The 20365-nt window shown below is 36.6% G+C and overlaps 1 protein-coding gene and 1 long non-coding RNA gene across 2 annotated transcripts in view; one reads left to right on the top strand and one right to left on the bottom strand.

Annotated features, from left to right (window-relative positions):
- Positions 1-4662, top strand: part of PSMA3 (proteasome 20S subunit alpha 3) — a 22514-nt gene extending 17852 nt beyond the window's left edge. Inside the window, exons 9-11 of the mRNA XM_016198190.2 lie at positions 1940-2007; positions 3576-3640; positions 4023-4662. Coding sequence (XP_016053676.1) covers positions 1940-2007; positions 3576-3640; positions 4023-4067 — 178 coding nt within the window. The 3' untranslated portion in view covers positions 4068-4662. The remainder of the gene's footprint in view (positions 1-1939; positions 2008-3575; positions 3641-4022) is intronic.
- On the bottom strand, positions 2384-20365 carry LOC107525906 (uncharacterized). The gene is made up of 4 exons (XR_001602100.2): positions 20206-20365; positions 19186-19238; positions 17105-17188; positions 2384-5892 (listed from the first exon to the last, which is right to left on the bottom strand). It is a non-coding gene; the product is annotated as an uncharacterized LOC107525906 (long non-coding RNA).

Below are 20365 nucleotides of genomic sequence, written 5' to 3'. Positions count from 1 at the left end.
ATTAATTCAGAGGTGGTTTTACTTGACGGTAACTGCATAATTTTTAGAAGGTGAATTTCATATTTGAAGATGAATTAAGGAAGACAGTATCCATATTTTGACAATGAATGGAATGGGAAAAATAGCTTTTGATAAAATAAACTCCTGTTTAGGTGACAGAATTCAAGGGTAGGACGACGTAGTGGACCTCCGGGGACTTCATTTTAGTTCCCAACTTCCCAAATCTCAAAATTCCCAATAACAGTAATCTTCACTTACAAACTTTCAGTTACAGCTAATTATTTCTGTATGTGATCCGTGAAGTTGGCTCATTTACATAATGTTTCTTTGGGCAAAATAATGTCAATTATAAAAGCTCTTGTAACAAGATAAGAGCGGTATTTCAAAACATTTAAAAACTGAAGAAAGCCTGAAGTGATTCATATTACAGGTAGAGTAGGTTGCTGTGTAATAGTTAATAGTAAGCAATAAAGCCAGTAAACCAAGTTGGCAGTGCTTCATAATTCTTATAGATCAAGGAATGTAAGTATTTGGTAATTCAGAAAATAAAAAAATGCTGGTCTTGGCCCTAGCGGGTTTGACTCAGTGGTTAGAGTGTCGGCACGTGGACTGAAGGGTCTCGGGTTTGATTCCAGTCAAGGGCACGTACCTCTGATGCAGGCTCGATCCCTGGCCCCAGTCGGGGTGGGTGCAGGAGGCAACCAATTGATGTTTCTCTCCCTTCCGCTCTCTAAAAAGCAATGGGAAAAATATCCTCAGGTGAGGATTAAAAGAAATTAATTAAAATGCTGGTTTTGTAGCCAACTTTTCAGATTTTATAGTCATAAACATAATACTCCAGAGAATTCACAGCACCTCTATTCCAACGTGAACATGGTCTAGTCAGTCAGCTCTTTACAACTGTCTCAGCCAGTAATACATGCAAGGAAAAAAGTCCTAGAGAGCTGTTTTATTAATAAGTGTACTAAATGGCACCCTTAATCTCAATTTAACTGATAGTCTTTATAAATAAAATATTAACTTCAAAAGTATAATTTTTAAAGTCCTCATTGTCCATCACTCCTGCTATTCATCTGCCCCCTTTCCCAGAACTTCCCCCATTCCAGTTGTAAAGAAGCAGAACCCACTTTATAAAAAAGTAATTCTCATTGTGTAACAGTTTAACGTGATAAGTGCTCCTTCACTGAGAAGTGCTCCTGGAAATTAGCCCTTACCAGACCTTTTCTATTTAGGTGTAATAGTAGGCACTAATTAGTTCTGTGTAGGAAGGCCATCCCTTACGTAGCACTACGTATCTTTTACTTCATTTCAGAAAATTAAGGTATAGCAAGGTGTTAGGAATGCCCTCCAAAAGTAGTGTGTAAGGTAGTGGAAAATATAAAACAGGAAAGCTTTGCTCTGATACTTTTTTGATATTTTTACTTTAATATGTTACATGGTAGTGCCTCCTTGTTTGCTGCAATTTGGAATGTATTATATGTAGTTTGAAGGCCAGGTTAAGGGGGAAATGGACAACGGTTTACAAAGATTCCTGCCAAGAAGTTGCAGATAGAAGAAACCACTAATAATTGCAAACTTAGAAATTAGTTTATTTTAAAAATAATCAGTTAATGAATGGAGAAAACAAATATCCTGAAAACACACAGGTAATGATGGTTTTTTCCCATTTGTGTTCTTTATGAGGTATCTTTTTTAGTTATGTCTCTAAAACAGTGCATAAAACAACATGGATTTAAAGGTATCTTGAATGATTTGTAGTGGTTATCAATCCTCGTGTAATTTGTCTTTTTTAGTGTTCATAAATATAAAATGTATAATGTGCATATGTGTAATTTTATACTTATACTAGGGGTGGATGTTCTAATTTGTGCTGACTGGGTACATGAATTATACAATGTTTGTAGATAACCAAATGATTGTTATAATTTTTCTGTTCTAGAATTTACATAGTACATGATGAAGTTAAGGATAAAGCTTTTGAACTGGAGCTCAGCTGGGTTGGTGAAAGTAAGTTACTTTTATGCATTTATTTTCTCTCAAGTTGTCTGTACCAAACCTAATTTACCACTGGATGCCTTTTTAAAAAAAGTTTAAAAAAATAATTCGTTAAAGACATACATATAGAAAACTACACAAATAACAAATGAATTGATGAATTATTACAACATAGATAGAGTCATATAATCATTGCTCTGGTCAACAAATAGACTAGCCCCCCTGGCCTGTAGCTCACAATTGGTTAGAGGGCCTTCCCCATACACCAAGGTTATGGGTTCAATCTCTGTTCAAGGCATATACAAGAAGCAATGAATGAATGCATAAATAAATGGAACAAAAATCGATGTTTCTCTCTCTCTGAACTCAAATAAAAAATTATTAAGTATTTAAAAAACAGACTAGCCCCTAGATCACCTCGTAGGCCTCCTTGAAATCAGTCCTTTACCATCTCCCACAAAGTAACTGCTATCCTGAATTCTAGCACCAGAGTTTTGCCTGTTTATATAAGTGGAACTAGATAATATGTATTCCTTTGTTTCTGATTTCTTCAACATATTTGTGTAAGTCAGTTGTGTTGCTGTGTATTTTAAGTAGTATTTGTTCATTTGCCTTGCTGTATAGTGTTCTGTTCCCTGAATGTACCACAATTTATTCATCATCTGTTGCTGAACAGTTGGGCTGTTTCCAGTTTTTATTTTTATTTTACTAGAATGAATATTATAGCTGTGGACATCATGTACAATTATTTTGGTACACCTGCATAGCATTTCTGTTGGAAAATATACATAAGAGTAGAACTGCTAGGTCATGAAATATGCATATGTTCCACTGCAGTAGATATTGCCAAAATGCGTTCTGACACAGAACAAACAAAGCCTGAACAAATTTACCAGGTAGTCGTTTTTGTGTGTGTTTTTTTTTTAAATATGTCTTTATTGATATCAGAGAGAGGAAGGGAGAGGGAGAGAGTTGAAACATCAATGATGAGAGAGCCGTCATTGATTGGCTGCCTCCTGCATGCTCGCAACTAGGGATCGAGCCTGCAGCCCTGCATGTGCCCTGACCTGGAATCGAACCGCAATCTCCTGGAGCCTACGTCGATGCTCAACTTCTGAGCCACACCTGACTGGGCTCAGGTAGTCTGTTTGAAGGGAAAGTTATGCTTAATAATCGACTAAAATGAATAGTTTTAACTTTCTGAAACATCCATTTCATGTTTTTAAAAATACTACTGAGACGCCAAGTTTTTCTTTCTAGCATGGTAACCATAGAGCTTCAAGAACAGTTAAAAAAAAAATCATGCTACACATGAATGAATACTCAAGATTTATTATAGCATCAGAATAAATCATAGCATAATTTATTCTTTGTTTCCATAAGAGCTAAATTTGGGCATATTTAATCTACGTGGAGAAAACAAAAGAATGAATTCAAAGCATCTGGTATTACTCAAAGTACAACTTTACAAAATTAACCTTAGATGGACCATACCTGTGGATTGGGTACATTGCATAGTATTGCAAATCACAATATAGTCCTTGCTTTTAATTCATTTAAATATATGGTTTAATTTCTAGTAACTAAAGGAAGACATGAAATTGTTCCAAAAGATATAAGGGAAGAGGCAGAGAAATATGCTAAGGTAAGTCACTGCATGAAAACTTCATGGAAATAAGCATAGAGTAACAATTTATATTAAATAACAAAGGTTAAGTTGAACTAAGGATAGAAATTTTCTAGGTTATCCTCAATTGGGATAAAGCTGCCCTGGTTCCAATTTTTTTTGTGTGTGTGTGTGAAAATGGCAAGGTTTTTTTCAGGACATTTAATACTTTCATATTGTGCATAGTCTATAAAAAATAAGCCATTTGAGTATTAGACCAAGGCATATTTAATCATCCTTTTCTTTAGTTGGGTGCCTTAGTCTAAACCAGTGTTCATTTTTCAGTTATAAAGTATTTTTAGTAAGTTTCAGTTGTTGTGATATGAAAAATAGATTTTAAACACTATTTTTCTCTTAACAGGAATCTTTGAAGGAAGAAGATGAATCAGATGATGATAATATGTAACATTTACTTCAGCATTTGTTTTAAATTTCTAATACAGTCCCCATGTAACTATTTAGCCCCTTGGATTATTACATATTCACTGACCAATTTTCATTAAATTTTTGTCTTGTAATTCTTGAAGTTTGGTTACTATCTCCATGACAAAATTGGTGGGATAACTGAACACATATTCTTAGCATTAAAATGTAAATTTATGCCTACTAAAAAATTTCTTAGTTAAAATGCTGCAAATAGAGGCTTTGGAATCAGATTAATTCAAAGCTCCATTCCAGCTAGGATCGAAAGGTTGTATTCTGCTGGGGTGTTGTGTAAAAATGACCTACCAATGTAGTAGGCAATTGCCCACTTTTGTATTTAGTGAAATGACTGTTTATCATCAGCCACTGTTAACCTCTAGTTGTACACACACAAGAAAGATGTTCCAGTAGAGTCAAGAATGTATTTTTTTTCTTTTATTGTGGTGAGGAGTGGATTTAAGTATCCATAAAGTTGCTATTCTGTCACTTAAGAAATTTCTCAATCTGTAAAGTTTATATAAAAATACTCATATTTTATGCTAAAAAATAAATGAGAATATATGTGGAAGTACTCTAAACAGAGATGTTATTGAGAACATTCAGAATTGTGGCCTACAAGAACGATTGTCATAACCTGAAGAGTAGCATTCACAGCAGGAAGAAACAATTTGAACTCAGGCCAAGTATCCAGGTGTACACATCCGTAATTGGGCTCATGCCAGGCTCACTCCATTCAACTGTCATGCTTTCCTAGGAAGGTAACCTAGTCACAGAGTTTAGCAGCAGGGAACTGCTGGACTTTGAGCATCTGTGTAGTTCAAGTAGCAAATCATTGTACTTGAATAGCTAACTACTATACAAATAAGCCAAAACCAATGTCACTGCCATGGCTTCATTTATATAAAATTAGCTGTTACATTTTACAGCTCATACGTTTAATTCAGAATGGCACCAGTGTTGGCCTTGGCCAAACACCTAAACGGAATTAAACTGGATCTAGCTATACAGAGAGAGTAAATAAGCTGGCTATCCCCAAGCCAATCTATGGCCATTCTTTTCCAAACTTCCAAAGTAAGAACAATACATGGGTCTCCTATTACTGTACTGTGAGTACATGTGTTCTTATATCAGTATAGTTAACCTTTTTAAAAGACAGGAGTGGTTCTAAAGAAACCTAAATTTGAGCAGCTAAGCCACCTGAAAACTAGTACAGATGCCATAACATCAGATAAATCTAAAACTGTTTAAGCCAGATACACCCAGCTCTTCAGCTATTATGGAAGAAAAACAATTTATTTTCATACATACTAATAGGTTTAATAATCTATGTCAGGTGGAGAATCTTTTTTCTGCCAAGGGCCATTTGGATATTTATAACATCATTCATGGGCTATACAAAATTATCAAGTTAAAAATTATATTTGAAAAAAGCTAAATTTATTGACTTTCAAGTCCAGCCTGCGGCTGCCTTGGCAGGGCCAGACCAAACAGGCCCATCGTTCCCCACCCCTGGTCTAGGTCCAGTTACAGGGGCACTGTGTAACTGCACCACTGAGATACATTAGCCTCTGAGGAAAGAAAAAGCTAGTACCTATTACTTTATATAAGACTACAAATTTATTTTCAGAAAAGACTGAGTACCTTGATTCCTGTAAACCTTGACGCTGGTACCTAAAAAACAAAAAACAAATTTTAAAGAATCAAGTTTTGGTTTAGGGATTACAAATAAGAAAATTTATTAAGACTATAAAAGCACTTATCTGATAATAGTATCCATCTGCTTTTATGTCTATCATTCATAAAGGGACCTGAAAAATAAATGAGAAAAACCACATTGTAGGTCAATACGTTTAACTGATTGAAACAAAACACTCTTCAAATTGAAGAGCCAATTAAGATGACTAACATTTCCTTTCTCATTTTGTAAAAATTATCCACTTATTAAAATGTGATTAAGAAACCAGAAGAAATCTACAAATGAAAATGACTTAAATGTAGAACACCCTATCCTAATATTGTTTCTCTAACTTTTGAATTACCTACCTTTGGAAATGGAACCCAGACTTGATTCTATTTTACTTTCCTATACGCTACCATATCTGTATTGAATTCGCCATGCATAGGCTATTTCTTAAGTAGTCTTTCCTAAGGACTCTGCCTGCCTCCCAAAGAAAGCCTTCTAAAATGATTTCTTCCTCTCAAAGCTCTTTACATGTTTCCCACTAAATAGTTGTCAAACTACTTTGAAAAAAGAAAAAGGAACTCCAAAACATGGAGTAAGAGTATTCTTAAACCTAACCAAGTAAAAGCTTTTGTTCTACCACTGGCCGTGTTTATGCATCTATTACGTGTTTATGCATCTGTTACGGTGTTGACTATCCCTCCCACAGATGAAGTTGTTCAAGAAAAGAAACCATGTTTTTCATCTTCACTGGTGAGCACACAGTAGGCATTCAAACGCTAATGGTACACATTTTAAAAAATTTGAAGTAATTCATACTAGTGAAATGCAGCATAAGGTAGACCAATTTTGGGTATATATTGAAAGAAACTCAAAACACTGATTCGAAAGAATATATGCACTCCCATGGTCATTGCAGCATTATTTTCAAAAGCCAAGGTATGGGAGCAACCCAAGTGCCCATCAATAGATGAGTGAATAAAAAGCTGTGGTACATATATACAATGAAATATTACTCAGCCATAAAAAAAGGATGCAATCTTACCATTTGCAACAGCATGGCTGGACCTAGAGGGGCTATGCTAAGTGAAATAGGCCGGGCGTTGGGGGGCAGAGTGAAAAAGTGATGGGATTAAGAAGCACTGCTAATTAGTTACTAAAGAGTCATGGGCATGTAAGAGAAAGCATAGGGAAGGAATATAGTAAAAAATGTAACAGCTATCTGTGGTGCCAGGTGGGCACTTGATTTGCCAGAGGGAATACTTTGTAACTACATGAATATATACCCGCTGTGCTGTACACCTGAAACTAATACAAAAGTGCTGAATGCAAACTGTAATCGTAAAATAGAACAAAAAATATCCTGGAAAAAAACTACTGGTTCACTACTTACTGTATTGATCAGAGAGGCTTGTAAATTAAGGTGAGCATCATTTATGATTTGAAAAGATCTGGAAAACTCAAGCTCAGAAAATATATAAACTTTGGGGTAATCAAGTCTTTTTTTAAAAAGTAAGTTTTTATTGACTTTAGAGGGAGAGAGAAACGTCGATGAGAGAAACATTGATCAGCTGCCTCCTGCATGCTCCCTAATAGGGTTTAAGCCCAAAACCTGGGCAGCTACCATGACCAGGAATCAACCAGCAACCTCTTGGTGCATGGGACGACGTCCAACCAACTGAGACACACTGGCCAGGGTGGAATCAAGTATTTTATGAAAGCATGATAATGGGATTTTTCTTGTTAAAAGAAGTTAGGGCTTCCTTTCTGCCACCACTGTAACAACAATTTCATAATAAAACTAACATCAAAATTAAAGCCAGATTAGTGGTTTATAAGTTCATATAGGTTTCAAATTGGCTTTGTTATTTGATAATTGTGTCACTTTGGGCAAGTTACTTAATTTCCTCATCTATAAAATGAGGATTATATACCATTAAAATGGCATAAACTGGAATACTTAGGTATAAATTTAAATTGTGCAAGATTTTATGTTGAAAATTACAAAATGGTGCAAGAAAACGAACTAAACAGAAACTGATCAGAAGATTCAGTATTCTCAAGTTTCCCTAACTGATTTATGGATTCAATGTAAAGCTAGTCAAATTCACAAGAGGCTCTTTTTTGGGGGTGGGGTTGAGAGTGGTAAAAAAATCATCAAGCTGTTTCTGAAATTTATATGGGCAAAGGAATTTGAGCAGTCAAGACAATTTTGAAAAATAAAGACCCATGGCCACCTGACCATATAAATTAATGTAACAGACATTAATGGAACAGAATGGAGTCTTACAACGGACTTAGAAATAAATATGGTCAACTGATTGACAAAGGTGAAAAGGCAAATCAATGGAGAATAGTGCTTTTTCACAGATGGTGCTGGAACAATTGGACAGACATCCATAATGTAAAAACAGAAACCGACACCAAAAGCCAAACCATACCTTGGTACTATATACAGAAATTAACTCAAAGTGATAAGCCAAAATGTACCTCAAACTCTAAAGCTTCTAGAAGGAAACAGAAGACCTCTGAATCTGTTTTAAAAATAGAGTTCTCACTATATCAAAAACTGACGAACTGAATTTCGCACAAATTAAAAGTTGCTCTCCTAGAAAAAGAATGAAAAGACACAAAAAACTCTAGAGAAAAATATTTGGAAATCACTTAACCTTACAAAGGACATGTGTCCAAAATATACAAAGAATTCTCAAAACTCAACAATTGTATGAATTTTTAAATGAGCAAAAGATTCAGAAAATTCACATTACAAATCAAATTGATGTTCCACATCCAACCCCTTCAAAAGGTAATCACCTTATATGTATCTTTCTAGTCCATATATAATAGCTCTTCAAAATAGTAAATGCCGGTGTAATGTGGTTAATATATAAAGGTTGAAGAGCAAGGGTCCTTACACATTTTGAGTTTGTGTTTGAAGTGTATGATTTGGAATTTTATATGTGGAACCATAATGTGGAATTTAGGAAAATTCATTTAAGGAGTTGGACTATACAGTCCATATGGGAATGGAAATTGTTAAAAAACTTTCAGGAAAGTCAACAAGACCAATGTGCAGTATGGGAGAATTATTCTATACTTATTTCCCCAGTGGGAAAAACAGGCACATTTAAAAATCACTAGGCAAGGTATATTAGAAATATGCGTGTACTACATATACATATACTGTATGTACATTCTGAACTACAAACGTGTGCTTTGGGAAGGGGGGAAAAGATAAACTGACAAACAAGGAAGGGAATATGGACAGTTTCCTGGAGATCTAGGAGGATGAGCTCTCCTATCAGTGAATTTCGGACATTTAGAAAAACTAAGGATGTTCATTAATTAGTAGGAAAAAAAGTTTTGAGATGGCAATAATTGAAACAAGCAAAAAGACTAATCTTTATAAACAGAATTTAGATGACAGTGGAACTGCAACCATTTGGTTCAAAGACCACCTGCATAAGAATCCTCAATAGATTGAACTCACTAGGTCGAAGTGAGACCCAGGAATCTGCATTTTGTACAAGTAACCTAATGTAATGCTTATAAATACACTAAAATTTGAGATTCACTGATTTGGACCCAGGTCATTAAAAGGAGAACATGGCAACAGGAACAATAACATAAAGGGTTTCAACAGACGAAATGTCTGTTATAATCAAAATGGAAGGTGAGACCGAAGATCACGGTGGGTAGGTATTTAGGAAAACTTTTTTTCACTGCATTTTTAAAGAAATACATGTCTCAGAAATAGCACATTCTGAGATGATGAAAAGTATCTGGTAGAAACTTTATAATAGATGACTTCAAAGATCTTATAAATCAGCATCAGTTCTCTGAACATTTCCAAAATGCCAGGGAGCCGATAACAAGGAAATTATGTAAGTATTCAGGGATTAAAAAGCACCTCATTTTAGTGTCAGGTCAAACAGGAGAAAAACAGCTCTGACTTAAGGCAGGCCAGGCCAATTTGGTCAAAGAAAGTGTTACGCTTGGTTCTCTGACTGCAAAAGAACCTTAACACAAGATTTCCTTACCAGCAATATGAGGGGATTCAAGTTTACACTGAAAGTGTTCTACTGACACATTCTATTACCTAATTAGAAGTTGATTTCATAGAAAAACATGACAAATAATTCATCATTTATAACTAACGTTCTACTTTTTCACTATTTTAGTTGCAAAAGATTCTTTCAGTCCTTTTACTGCAACCTTTCCCCCAAAGATATTCTATATTCACAATGTAGTCCATTTCTATCTATTCTATTTCCTCTATCCCTGCTGAAAACGGAGGAAATGTGGCTGAATGCAGTTCTTACGTATTTGTAGAGGAAAAGTCTACTAGAAATGAACATAGATTCTTCCTTCATGGGCTATGTAATGATTCATTCACAAACTGCAACACGTTTGATGTGGAAAGCCTAAAGGGGAGCCACAGCGTTGGCAAGTCATATGCTAATAATTTCTGATGACAAAAGTTTCTCTTCCAGGCAATCCTCTTTCATAACACAAGCCAAATGAAGCCTTCTGACAAATGTCTTCAAGTGTAGACAGGATGTGCCACCTCCCAACCCCCCATCTCAACATTTGAACAGCTTCCAAACTGAACTTCAGGAGAGATGCTTTAAACATGAAACTCAAGCTCATCCATTCTTTCCCCTAAATGGAAATCTGACAAAACAGGAAGTACTTGGCAGCACAGAGAAGCAAGTTTTGTGGCTTACGTATTTACTGGTAGCAAACTAGTTCTTCATGACAGTGTAATAAAATGCAGAACTTCACATTTAAGAGGAAAACAGCACAAATTTGCCTTGGTTACCGAGGTTCCCTCTGCAATTTAAAGGCCTTAAAGACAATATCACGTGATACATAGAGGAATAAGAAACAGGAAGATGGCTTTTCTTTGTTATGTTCCTTCATATAAAAACCCCCATCCCTGTCCTAAGCCATCAAGATTATACAAACACTTGCCCGGCCGGGCGTGGCTCAGCAGTTGAGCGTCGAGCTAGGATCCAGATGATGGGGTTCGATTCCTGGTCAGGGCACATGCCCAGGTTGTGGGCTTGATCAATGACTCTCTCATCATTGATGTTTCTGTCTCTCTGTCTCTCTCTCCTTTCCTCTCTCTAAAATCAATAAAGAAATATTTAAAAAAAAAAAAGATTATACAAATACTGGAAGCAGTTTTATGACTGTATATAAAGACTAAGAAATAGAGATTAAAAAAAAAAAAAAGGTTTCTAGTTTGGTTTGAGGGAACCTACTTAGGGGAAATTTTTTTTGTTTGTGCTTGCCACAGGACTTGAGGTAAACTTAAATACAAATATGAATATAAATCCCTAAGTGGGCCGTTAGGATTAGCAAACTCAGTAACACACTACCAAACATACCATAAGCCAACCAAAGAAAAAAAAGTGAATCCTTCCCCTGTGACATCTTCCAGTTGCCCCCTCCTCTGCCTAAAGAAACATCGCTACAGTGAAATTCCTCAGTGAAGCTGCTTAACTATTACTTCAAATATCTGTTTCACTAGCCAACAAAAGCATTTACAACACTTGTTAAATAAAACAGTGAGGTAGGTAGGACATTAAAGCTTCTGTCAGAATTTGATCCTATGCGGGAGGAACAGCAGCAACTTCCTTAAGCGCTAAAATTATTGAGTCAATGTCTGATACTTCTGATTCTCAGGGGTTGTTAAAACATCAGTTAATCTTTCAGAAGTACATAAATATTTTAAGTACACTTACAGGAGTTCTTATTTGAAAAAATACCGTGCTGGATTGGGAACTCTTAAGTATTAGGAACTATAAATACCTAGTGCCAAGCCCCTTCCACTTTAAAAGCAAACACTTGAGCAATGTATCCCAGGTCACAACCAATGCAAGCAGGCTCTTATGATCAGAGCACAGAACATCTGGTTTTCAAGTACAGTGTTTTCTACATTAAGATATTTATGCAATAGGACATCCCACTGAATTACTGTAAAAGTTCATAGAATTTTTAAGCTGAGTACATAATTTCTTTAGCTCTATGAACGCCTACTAGGAGCCCGGTATTTTAACTTAATCTTCTGATGTGCCACCATTCCCATTTCTTCTAAATCTAGAGGAGAAGACCCTATCAATATTATAGTAACCAAGGATCAAATAAGTGTCTTCATAATATCTCTCATCCAGTTCCTCTTCTCAGAGTACTTTCATGCCTAGAGGTATTATGGCATTGTGATAAGAAAAATGTACTTGTAGAGTGAGTAGGTTCAATAACTGATTGAGCCAGGTGGCTTATATATTTTGTTATTGGCAGCAGATGTACCGAGTCCTAGCCAAACTTCACAAATCTGGAACAATGGTGGTAACAAAGATTAGTAGGAGGGCAGATCTATGAAAAATCAGTTAGTCAGAAAAACAATACCTTTGGGGGTAAATTAGACATACTATCTTTAAAAAAAAGGAGGGGGGATATTCTAGTGAAAATTCTTGATCTGTGTATAGTAGCAGCCATTATATTCTACTCCCTACATGTTCTTGAATCTGACCCAATTCCTAAAACCTCAAGTGATCTCATTTTCAGTAACTGATCAGGCAAGATGTTCCTGGTGTACAAACACTGACAAAGCACATTTTCACTGGCACCCATTTGTCCATTAAACATCACCTTTTCGCTTGCTATACCTTTTATAAACTTGCACTCCACAAATGAGTGCCTACTAAGTGCCAAGGCCTGTGACAGGTTCTAAACCTACAAAGAAGAATAAGGTATAGGTGTCTGCCCGTAAAGATGTCAGAACTCAGTGAAGAACATGGCAGTGGCTAAAAAGGGAACAGAAAGCTGAGATGCAACAAAGAAAATGGTAGGAATCTGTAAGAGGAAATCCATATGGACAGATTACCACAGTTGTAGGGGTATTATGGAAAGCTTCACTTTAGTAGCTTTTGACCACATGTAATAGGGCAACATTCCAGATAGTGGGAAAAGTATGAATAAAAACAAAGAGCTGGGCCAGGCCGGAGTGGCCTGTGGAGGGAGACATGATGGCTTTTGTGTGACAAGAGCAAATAATACCTAAAGAGAAGTAGGACATTTGGAGAGAGGTTGAGATGACCTTTTGGAAGGTACTGAATGGGAGGCAGAGTCTAGATGCTTCATTTCTGCATATGTTTATAATAATGTATTCTTCTAAAATGTTCTTTGAATGACAGACACTATATAACATCTTTACACACACTAACACCACCACCTAATATCTGAGTGCTTCCTAAATACTTGGCATCATTCTAAGCACTTTACATGTCTTAATAACTTATTTAATACTAATCCTAACCCTGTCAGGTCAGTTCTATTATTATCCCCATTTTACAGACGGGGCACAGAGGTTAAGGCATTTGCTCTAAACCACACCACTCACTAAAAGCCTGGCCACACCTACACATTCTAAAGCTGGAAGTATCTTCTCTGCTATCCCCGAATAATTTTTAAAGCTATCATCCTAACGGGGGGCATGGAGAAGATCTACATCCTGTAAGTAACTCAAATGACTTAATCTTTGAAAAATAAAGAGATACCAGAGCAAAGGGGTTATAAAGAGAAGCAATTCAAACATACACATACCACACAGTCATTAAAAACTAATGCTGAGCCCTGGCTGGTTTGGCTCAGTGGCTAGAGTATTGGCCTGTGGACTGAAGGGTCCCGGGTTCGATTTGGGCCATAGGCATATACCTTGGTTGCAGGCTTGATCCCCGGGCCCAATCCCGGCATGTGCAGGAAGCAACCAATTGATGTGCCTCTCACATTTATGTCCCTCCCTCCCTCCCTTTTCTACTCTCTCTGAAAAAGCAATGGAAAAAGTATCCTCAGATGATTATTAAAAAAACAAAAACACTAATGCACAAATGTCATGTTTCTGGGTGTTCTAATTACTTTTTCTTCATTAAATAGGTTAAATCTTTGTAACTCAAAGCTAAGCATTATGATGGGAAAACTTTTTTATACCTAATTATTTAAATGAGATAAGAGTGTCTTGATATATGCAACAAAGTAGCTCAAATTTCATAAGGTCATATACTAACACCAAAAGTTTAGGTTTTATTAAAAATAGATTAGAAAGCCAAATCAAAAAGGAAAAAAAGGGGGGGACCTTTTTTTCTAAAACAGAATTGTAACCTTTTCCTTGCTAAATAGCAGAAAGCATTTTTTAAAGCCCTAGGGAAAAGGGGTGGGGGGAGAGAAAGGCCACGGGAAATTAACTAGACACAGCAGGCTCTTCATTTTTTTAACCCTCACCTGAGGATATTTTTTCCACTGCTTTTCAGAGAGGGAGGGAGAAACATCGATATGAGAGAGACCAGAGCCAGGGACTGAGCCTACAACCAAAGTATATGCCCCTACAACCAAAGTATATGCCCTTGGCTGGAATCGAACCTGGGATGCTTCAGTCTGTAGGCTGAAGCTCTAACCACTGAACCAAACCAGCTAGGGTGGCTCTTCCTCTTGAAAGACACTCAGAAGTTAGCCTACTCCACACCCAGCCGAGCGTGGCTCAGCGGCTGAGCATCAACCTAGGACCCAGGAGATTATGGTTCGATTCCAGGTCAGGGTACATGCCCGGGTTGAGGGCCCGATCCCGGGGGGGGGGTGTGTGTGGGGGGATGTGCAGGAGGCAGCTGATCAATGACGACTCATCAATGATTTTCTCTCTCTGAAATCAATAAAGATATATTTAAAAAAAAAAAAAAAGTTAGCCTACCCCGTATTTTCATGTCTGTCAAAGTTGTTCCTTAAAATAAATAATTAAATTTCATCTGTTGAAATAAAAATGGTTTCCAAAATAATAAGACAATGAACACCTTTACTTAGATGTCATATATTTACAGAATCATGTTTCACAGAATTACGTTTCCTCTCTATATTTTGTTAAAATCACTGAGGAAGAGGAAAGATATTTCATCCCACATATCTGAACAGTTTAAAAGCATCCATATATTTTCCAAGATACTCTCTTTACACTATTTTTTTTCAATCATGAAAAACTAACCTCCTCTTAATTTAGTCTGAGAATCATCTGGTTTCCCTGCACTTAGTTTACTATTAATCCACTTTAACTTTTCAAGTTATACTTTAAAAATCAGAAACAATAAAGCTCTGATAAAAGCACCAAAGTCTAATGGAAAAATAAAATTGAAAGTCAAAATACAGACAATATAAAGGTCCAGCATATGCCTTGTCCCAATTAGGGACCGCACAGGCACTTTGAGAAAAGGAAGACTAGATGCTTACTGGACACACCAAGCTCTAACTCACATCAGTTTAAAACTGACTTCATCTTCCTTACTAACCAGTGGTCTCTTCTGACTTTCTAAATTAGTTACTGGCACGCTCTATTACCTGCTTTTAAAAATCTTGAGTGGTTTGTTTTCTGTCTTCTTTACCTCTATAATTAATTAGAGATCAAACGCTGTCAACTCTTTTTCTTGCTCACCTGGTTCCTTCCTCTCTCCAGGTGGGACTCTAGTTTTATCTTAGGCTGACACAACTGCAACAGTATCTTAATGTCTCCCTACCTCCAATTCTTGTGTCATTTCAGTCACATTGGACACTGTATCAAAATAATTCTCCAAAAATACATTTTGTGTACATCATAACTCTCTGTGTCTGTTCAAAAACACTCAACAAAAATAAAAGGGAAATGTACATAGAAAAATATTTGCAGCAAATTACTACTGAATAGTATTTAATAAACTCAAAAGATTTAAAAAATATGAAGACTCTAATACATAAATAGACAAAAGTCTTGAATAGACAACTTGTGTATTACTAACAACCAATAAAATCCACCTCACTAAAAAAGAAAAAGAGCTCAACATATTTTTCACCTATTAAATTAGCAAAAATGATTATAATTATACACTACACAAAGCTGGCAGTTAAACTCACAACGATGGTGACAGTGTAAATTATAACTCTTTTGGAAAACAACATGGCAATGTTTTAAGAGTCATAAAAATGTTCATACAATGACCTTTTAAATCAATCCTAAAACAACAGTTCAAAAGACAGAAAATACTGTATGCACATAAATGATAATTATAACACAATACTGAAGAAGGAGAAACCTAAATATGGCCAGGCAACAGAAAATGAAGTTAATGGTAAAACAATTTGATGGAATATTTTCAGTTATTAAAATTATTATGGAGACTGCATAGTCATATTTAATGTTAAAGGAAGAAAAATAAAAATTACTCTAAGACTAAAGAAATTATATGCGTACAGACAGGGAAGAAAACTTTTAAAAATCTAATGTTGGGGTGGGATTAAATATAATTTGTTAGTTCCATTTTGATTTGTAAAATTTGAAAATAAAACAAAAATTTTAATCTTCATTTACTGTTCACAACCCAGCTTTCAAGGCTCTCTACAGGTTCCTAAATCGGTATAGAGAATATGCACCCCACATAATTCTGATGTTCAGCTAATTCTAGAAACACTGACAAGTTGGCCTCACACAATTTTTCCAATGTAATCTTTAGTCAATCATTTTCTCCAAACTGGTTTACTCACTATCTCAAACATAGCTTTCCTTATATAATTGTATTCTTGATCACAACCTTCCACCCACTTAGAATGTCTTCCTTTCTTAAACTTTAACATATTACATCTCACTAACTCTGAGAAGTCTGCAATGAACACTAAATTTCTTTCTATTCAGTATTATCAAATAATTTGTCCTCTTAAAAGCAATGAGATTGATTATACTGTATAATAAACTTTTCATAAATCTATTATTCTTGTGAGCCATAATTTAAATCTTTAAAAAGTTAATCTAAAATGATTGAATCTTTTGAAATAACTATTTTTTACTTACTTTCCATATGTTTAATTATGTTCTTCCTTTTAATGACAGTAAGCTCCTTGAGTACAGATCCTTGCCATGTAGGAATGCCACTAGGTAACCTAGATCAGCTGAATCCAATCCTAAAATATGCTGTCATTCTAGTTTGAATTGTATGTGAAAGAAAACCAGTACCAATGACTCCATGTGGCCATAAAATCAGCAGTGACACCTAATATGGCAAAAGATCATACAGACATTGCAAAGGTTGCTTTGGTTACAAATAAGCAAATTTTAAACTTTAAGACAAAACAAAAATACCCCCAAAATCACTAGGAATCATCAGGCGGCTACAATCAACACAGCAGTGTTCTACTTCTTGACACAGACATTTACAGAAACAGCTGTACAGTGGAGCAAATTCTATCATTTTTCAAAAGAAATGTATGTGATAGTAACACGACCAATCTTGATTACTAAAAAATAGTTAAGTAAAACTGCTTACCAGAAACATAATTTTCAACAGAGAGCAAATTCAGGTATTTCAAAACTGGAACACCTTCCTTCATTTTCCACAAAATGAAGCTCACTGTAAAAGACAAAGCCCACATACTCAGAACACAGAATGTTTTAAATTTTCCATAAAAAAAATTTCTAAACACTTTCACAGGTGAGATCTCAAGTATTTTTGAAGGTTAAAGCAGCATCAGTGGAACATCATGAATTTTCATAAAAAGACTACTGTTAGAACCTAAGTTAGCTTATTTTACATATTTTGTATACAAAAAGTGCATACAAAGTCATAAGAAGTAATGACAGGGCATCTATCATGTATCAGGTAGGCAAAGGTAACAATGATTAAAACCTCTGTTGCTTCTGTCTGGAAGTAGTGTCTCAAACTGGGGAGAACCAAGCAACTGCTAAGTAAATATTACGAGTCATGTAAAGGGTCCTTGTAAGGGTATGAAAGCACAAAAAGAATGCACCTAAGGATGGAAAACTTCAGGAAAGGTTACAGGAAATGTAAAACACTTAAAGCTCAACTAACTATACCATAAAAACAATTTGTTTGTTTTTAGCAACCTCTGTGAAGCAGAATGTTTCACTACACAAATGCCTAACTAGAGTAAAAAAATAAATTAGTTTTAAGAAATTATTCCTAAGGTCCAACAAAAATTCTCAAATTTATTCTACTAAATCTGTGACTTAAAGACTGTAATAATTCTACTTGAATAAACAGAGACCAGGAGAGAAAGTTAAAAAAATAAAACTAAAGAAAAAAAAGCAGAAAATGTAATAAAAGCAAAAAAGACAACAAAAAATGTAAGCACAGTAAGAGCAAAAGCTTTTTGATGGACAGCTTTACAAAGATTAATCTAAGCCTTAAATGTACAATCCCTTTGGCCTTATAGTTTCACTTCCAGGAACTTATTCTAAAGAAATAAACAGGGATGTGAAGGAAAACCTTGATGTCTAGAAACTTTAGCCATAGATGCCAGTTCTTAAGCAAAATCTTGTATAATATGTAGGAGAATATTCAGACATATTGCTGTAATAGAAAACGTGAAGAGATGGGGCTATATGAATTATTGTGCACCTATCCTACAGAACACGATGCAGCCATAAAAATGCTTTAAGAACAAAATATTCCCTATGTTCCCATTGTTTTCAATAAAGAAAAAAACATAGGCCCTAGCCAGTTTGGCTCAGTGGTTAGAGGGCTGGCCCGTGGAATTGAAGGGCCCATAGATCCTGGGGCTGGGGATCAGTTGCAGGCTTGATCCCCAGCCCCAGTCTGCACCTGTGTGTGGAAGGCAACCAGTCCATGTGTCTCTCTCACATCGGTGTTTCTCTCTCTCCCCCTTCCACTTTCTCTAAAAAGCAATGGAAAAAATATCCTAGGGTGAGGATTTAAAAAACAAAAGAAAAAAGAAAAAGAACATGGGTGACAAAATGAGCAGGACTCAAATGATCTTTACCTTGTAAAACAAAACCAATGAAAAATCCCGGCAGGGCATGGCTCAGCAGTTGAGTATGCACCTCCGATCACCAGATTACGGTTCAATTCCCCGTCAGGACACATGCCTGGGGTTGCAGACTGGACCCCAGTCGGGGGTGTGCAGGAGGCAGCCGATCAATGACGACTCTCTTAGCACTGATGTTTCTATCTCTCTCTCTGAAATTGATAAAGATATTAAAAAAAAAAAACAAAAAACCCCAATGAAAAAGTGAAACTCTTTTGTATAGTATAAACTGTAATTACTTTTTGGTGAAGGGAATACAAGAGATTGTTGTGTTCTTCTTTTGGCTTTTTAGTAATTTCCAAATGCCCACTGTCATGTTATCTGGATAGTAACAGCTGAACGTTACAGCTGAAAGTTGTGTAGTGAAATTAGAGATTAATACCCCTGCAAAGTTCAGTAGTACAGTTTTATAATTTCCCTAAGGGGGAAAAAAATCACTTCACTTCTAAATTCTTATTGAAATATCTTTTTTATATGCCAGTTTTTAAATTGGGGGGGAAAATCATAAACTTGTTCATATTCCATGATAAAAATATTAAGTACTTAAAATTCTAGAACTCACCTCAGTAACACTCGCATATCTGTCACTGAGAGGTCCTGTTATCTTCAGACCAACTGCCAACAAAACCCAATAAATTATTAAATCACTTAACCATAGTGTTCGAAACAGGTATTACGAAGATAATTTAAGAAGCTATCCAGATCACTGCTACTGGGCCACTCAACAGAAATACCAACATATATTTCACTTTCTCAAAAAGTCATCTTGAAAAAAATCACTGTTCTGAATGGGAAATTGATTCGGCTTTCCTTAAACAGTTCTTTTTGAGTGAATGTAGTCAACGCGGATTATTGACGATATTTTCCATTTCCCTAATGATTTCATTCTTTACGACAACTTGCCAATTAATACTCCATTTCCACCATTTCAAATGTGTTTCTGTTTCATTTAACAGAACACAAGATTTGGCTAAGAGAACAAGACCAATGGCTGCCCTGAACTAGAGGTTGGCCTGTCGGGAGTTCCTTTTATCTAAGGTGTTTTCGGTCCCTGCGAAACCGCGGCTGCAGTTTCCTTTCAAAAAGCAGCATAAGCCTCGTGCAGCGCGGAACAGCTGCTTGCCTGAGGCCAGAGCAGCAGCGTCAGGGCTGGCTCGGGAATTCTCCGCATTCCGAAACCCGGAGCTGAAGAGCCAGAGGAGCACGCGGAAACACCTGTCCCCACGCACCGTGTGTCTAAGAACCTTGCCTTCCCCGTCTTAATTAAGGAGGCGCCCACGGCCAATGAGACTTGGCTGAATATATGACAAATTCCCGGAACACAGGTGGAGCAAACCCCACAAAACCTCTAAGCTCTCTAGAGGAGCCCAAGGACTAGCGCGAAGAAAGAGACTTCCCCCTCCGCCTCCTTCTCTCAAGGCGGGAGAGGAAGCCTCGCCCCCTTTCATCCCGCCCCCTACTTCCCACCCAGACGCCAGAGAACTTCGCTATGGCTGCCCTGTGGCCCCTTCACTTCCGGTGCCGGTGCCGCTAGAGCTGCGCCATCCCCCAGCCGATCGAACCACCGCAGCTTCCAACTGACCTTTTAAACAGACCCGCGACTCCTCTGACCTTCACTAGGTGCTGTCCTGGAGGGAACCGCGGGCGGGTACCGCACTGAAAAGAACCTACGGGAGAAAGACTTAGCTGACGTCTCGCCAGAAACACGAAATGCGATAGAGCTGCGGCCACCGCTGCCTAGA

Source organism: Miniopterus natalensis, chromosome 1 (assembly GCF_054644295.1).
Source record: "Miniopterus natalensis isolate mMinNat1 chromosome 1, mMinNat1.hap1, whole genome shotgun sequence".
Lineage (NCBI taxonomy): Eukaryota > Metazoa > Chordata > Mammalia > Chiroptera > Miniopteridae > Miniopterus > Miniopterus natalensis.
This window is presented reverse-complemented; position numbering and strand designations above follow the sequence as displayed.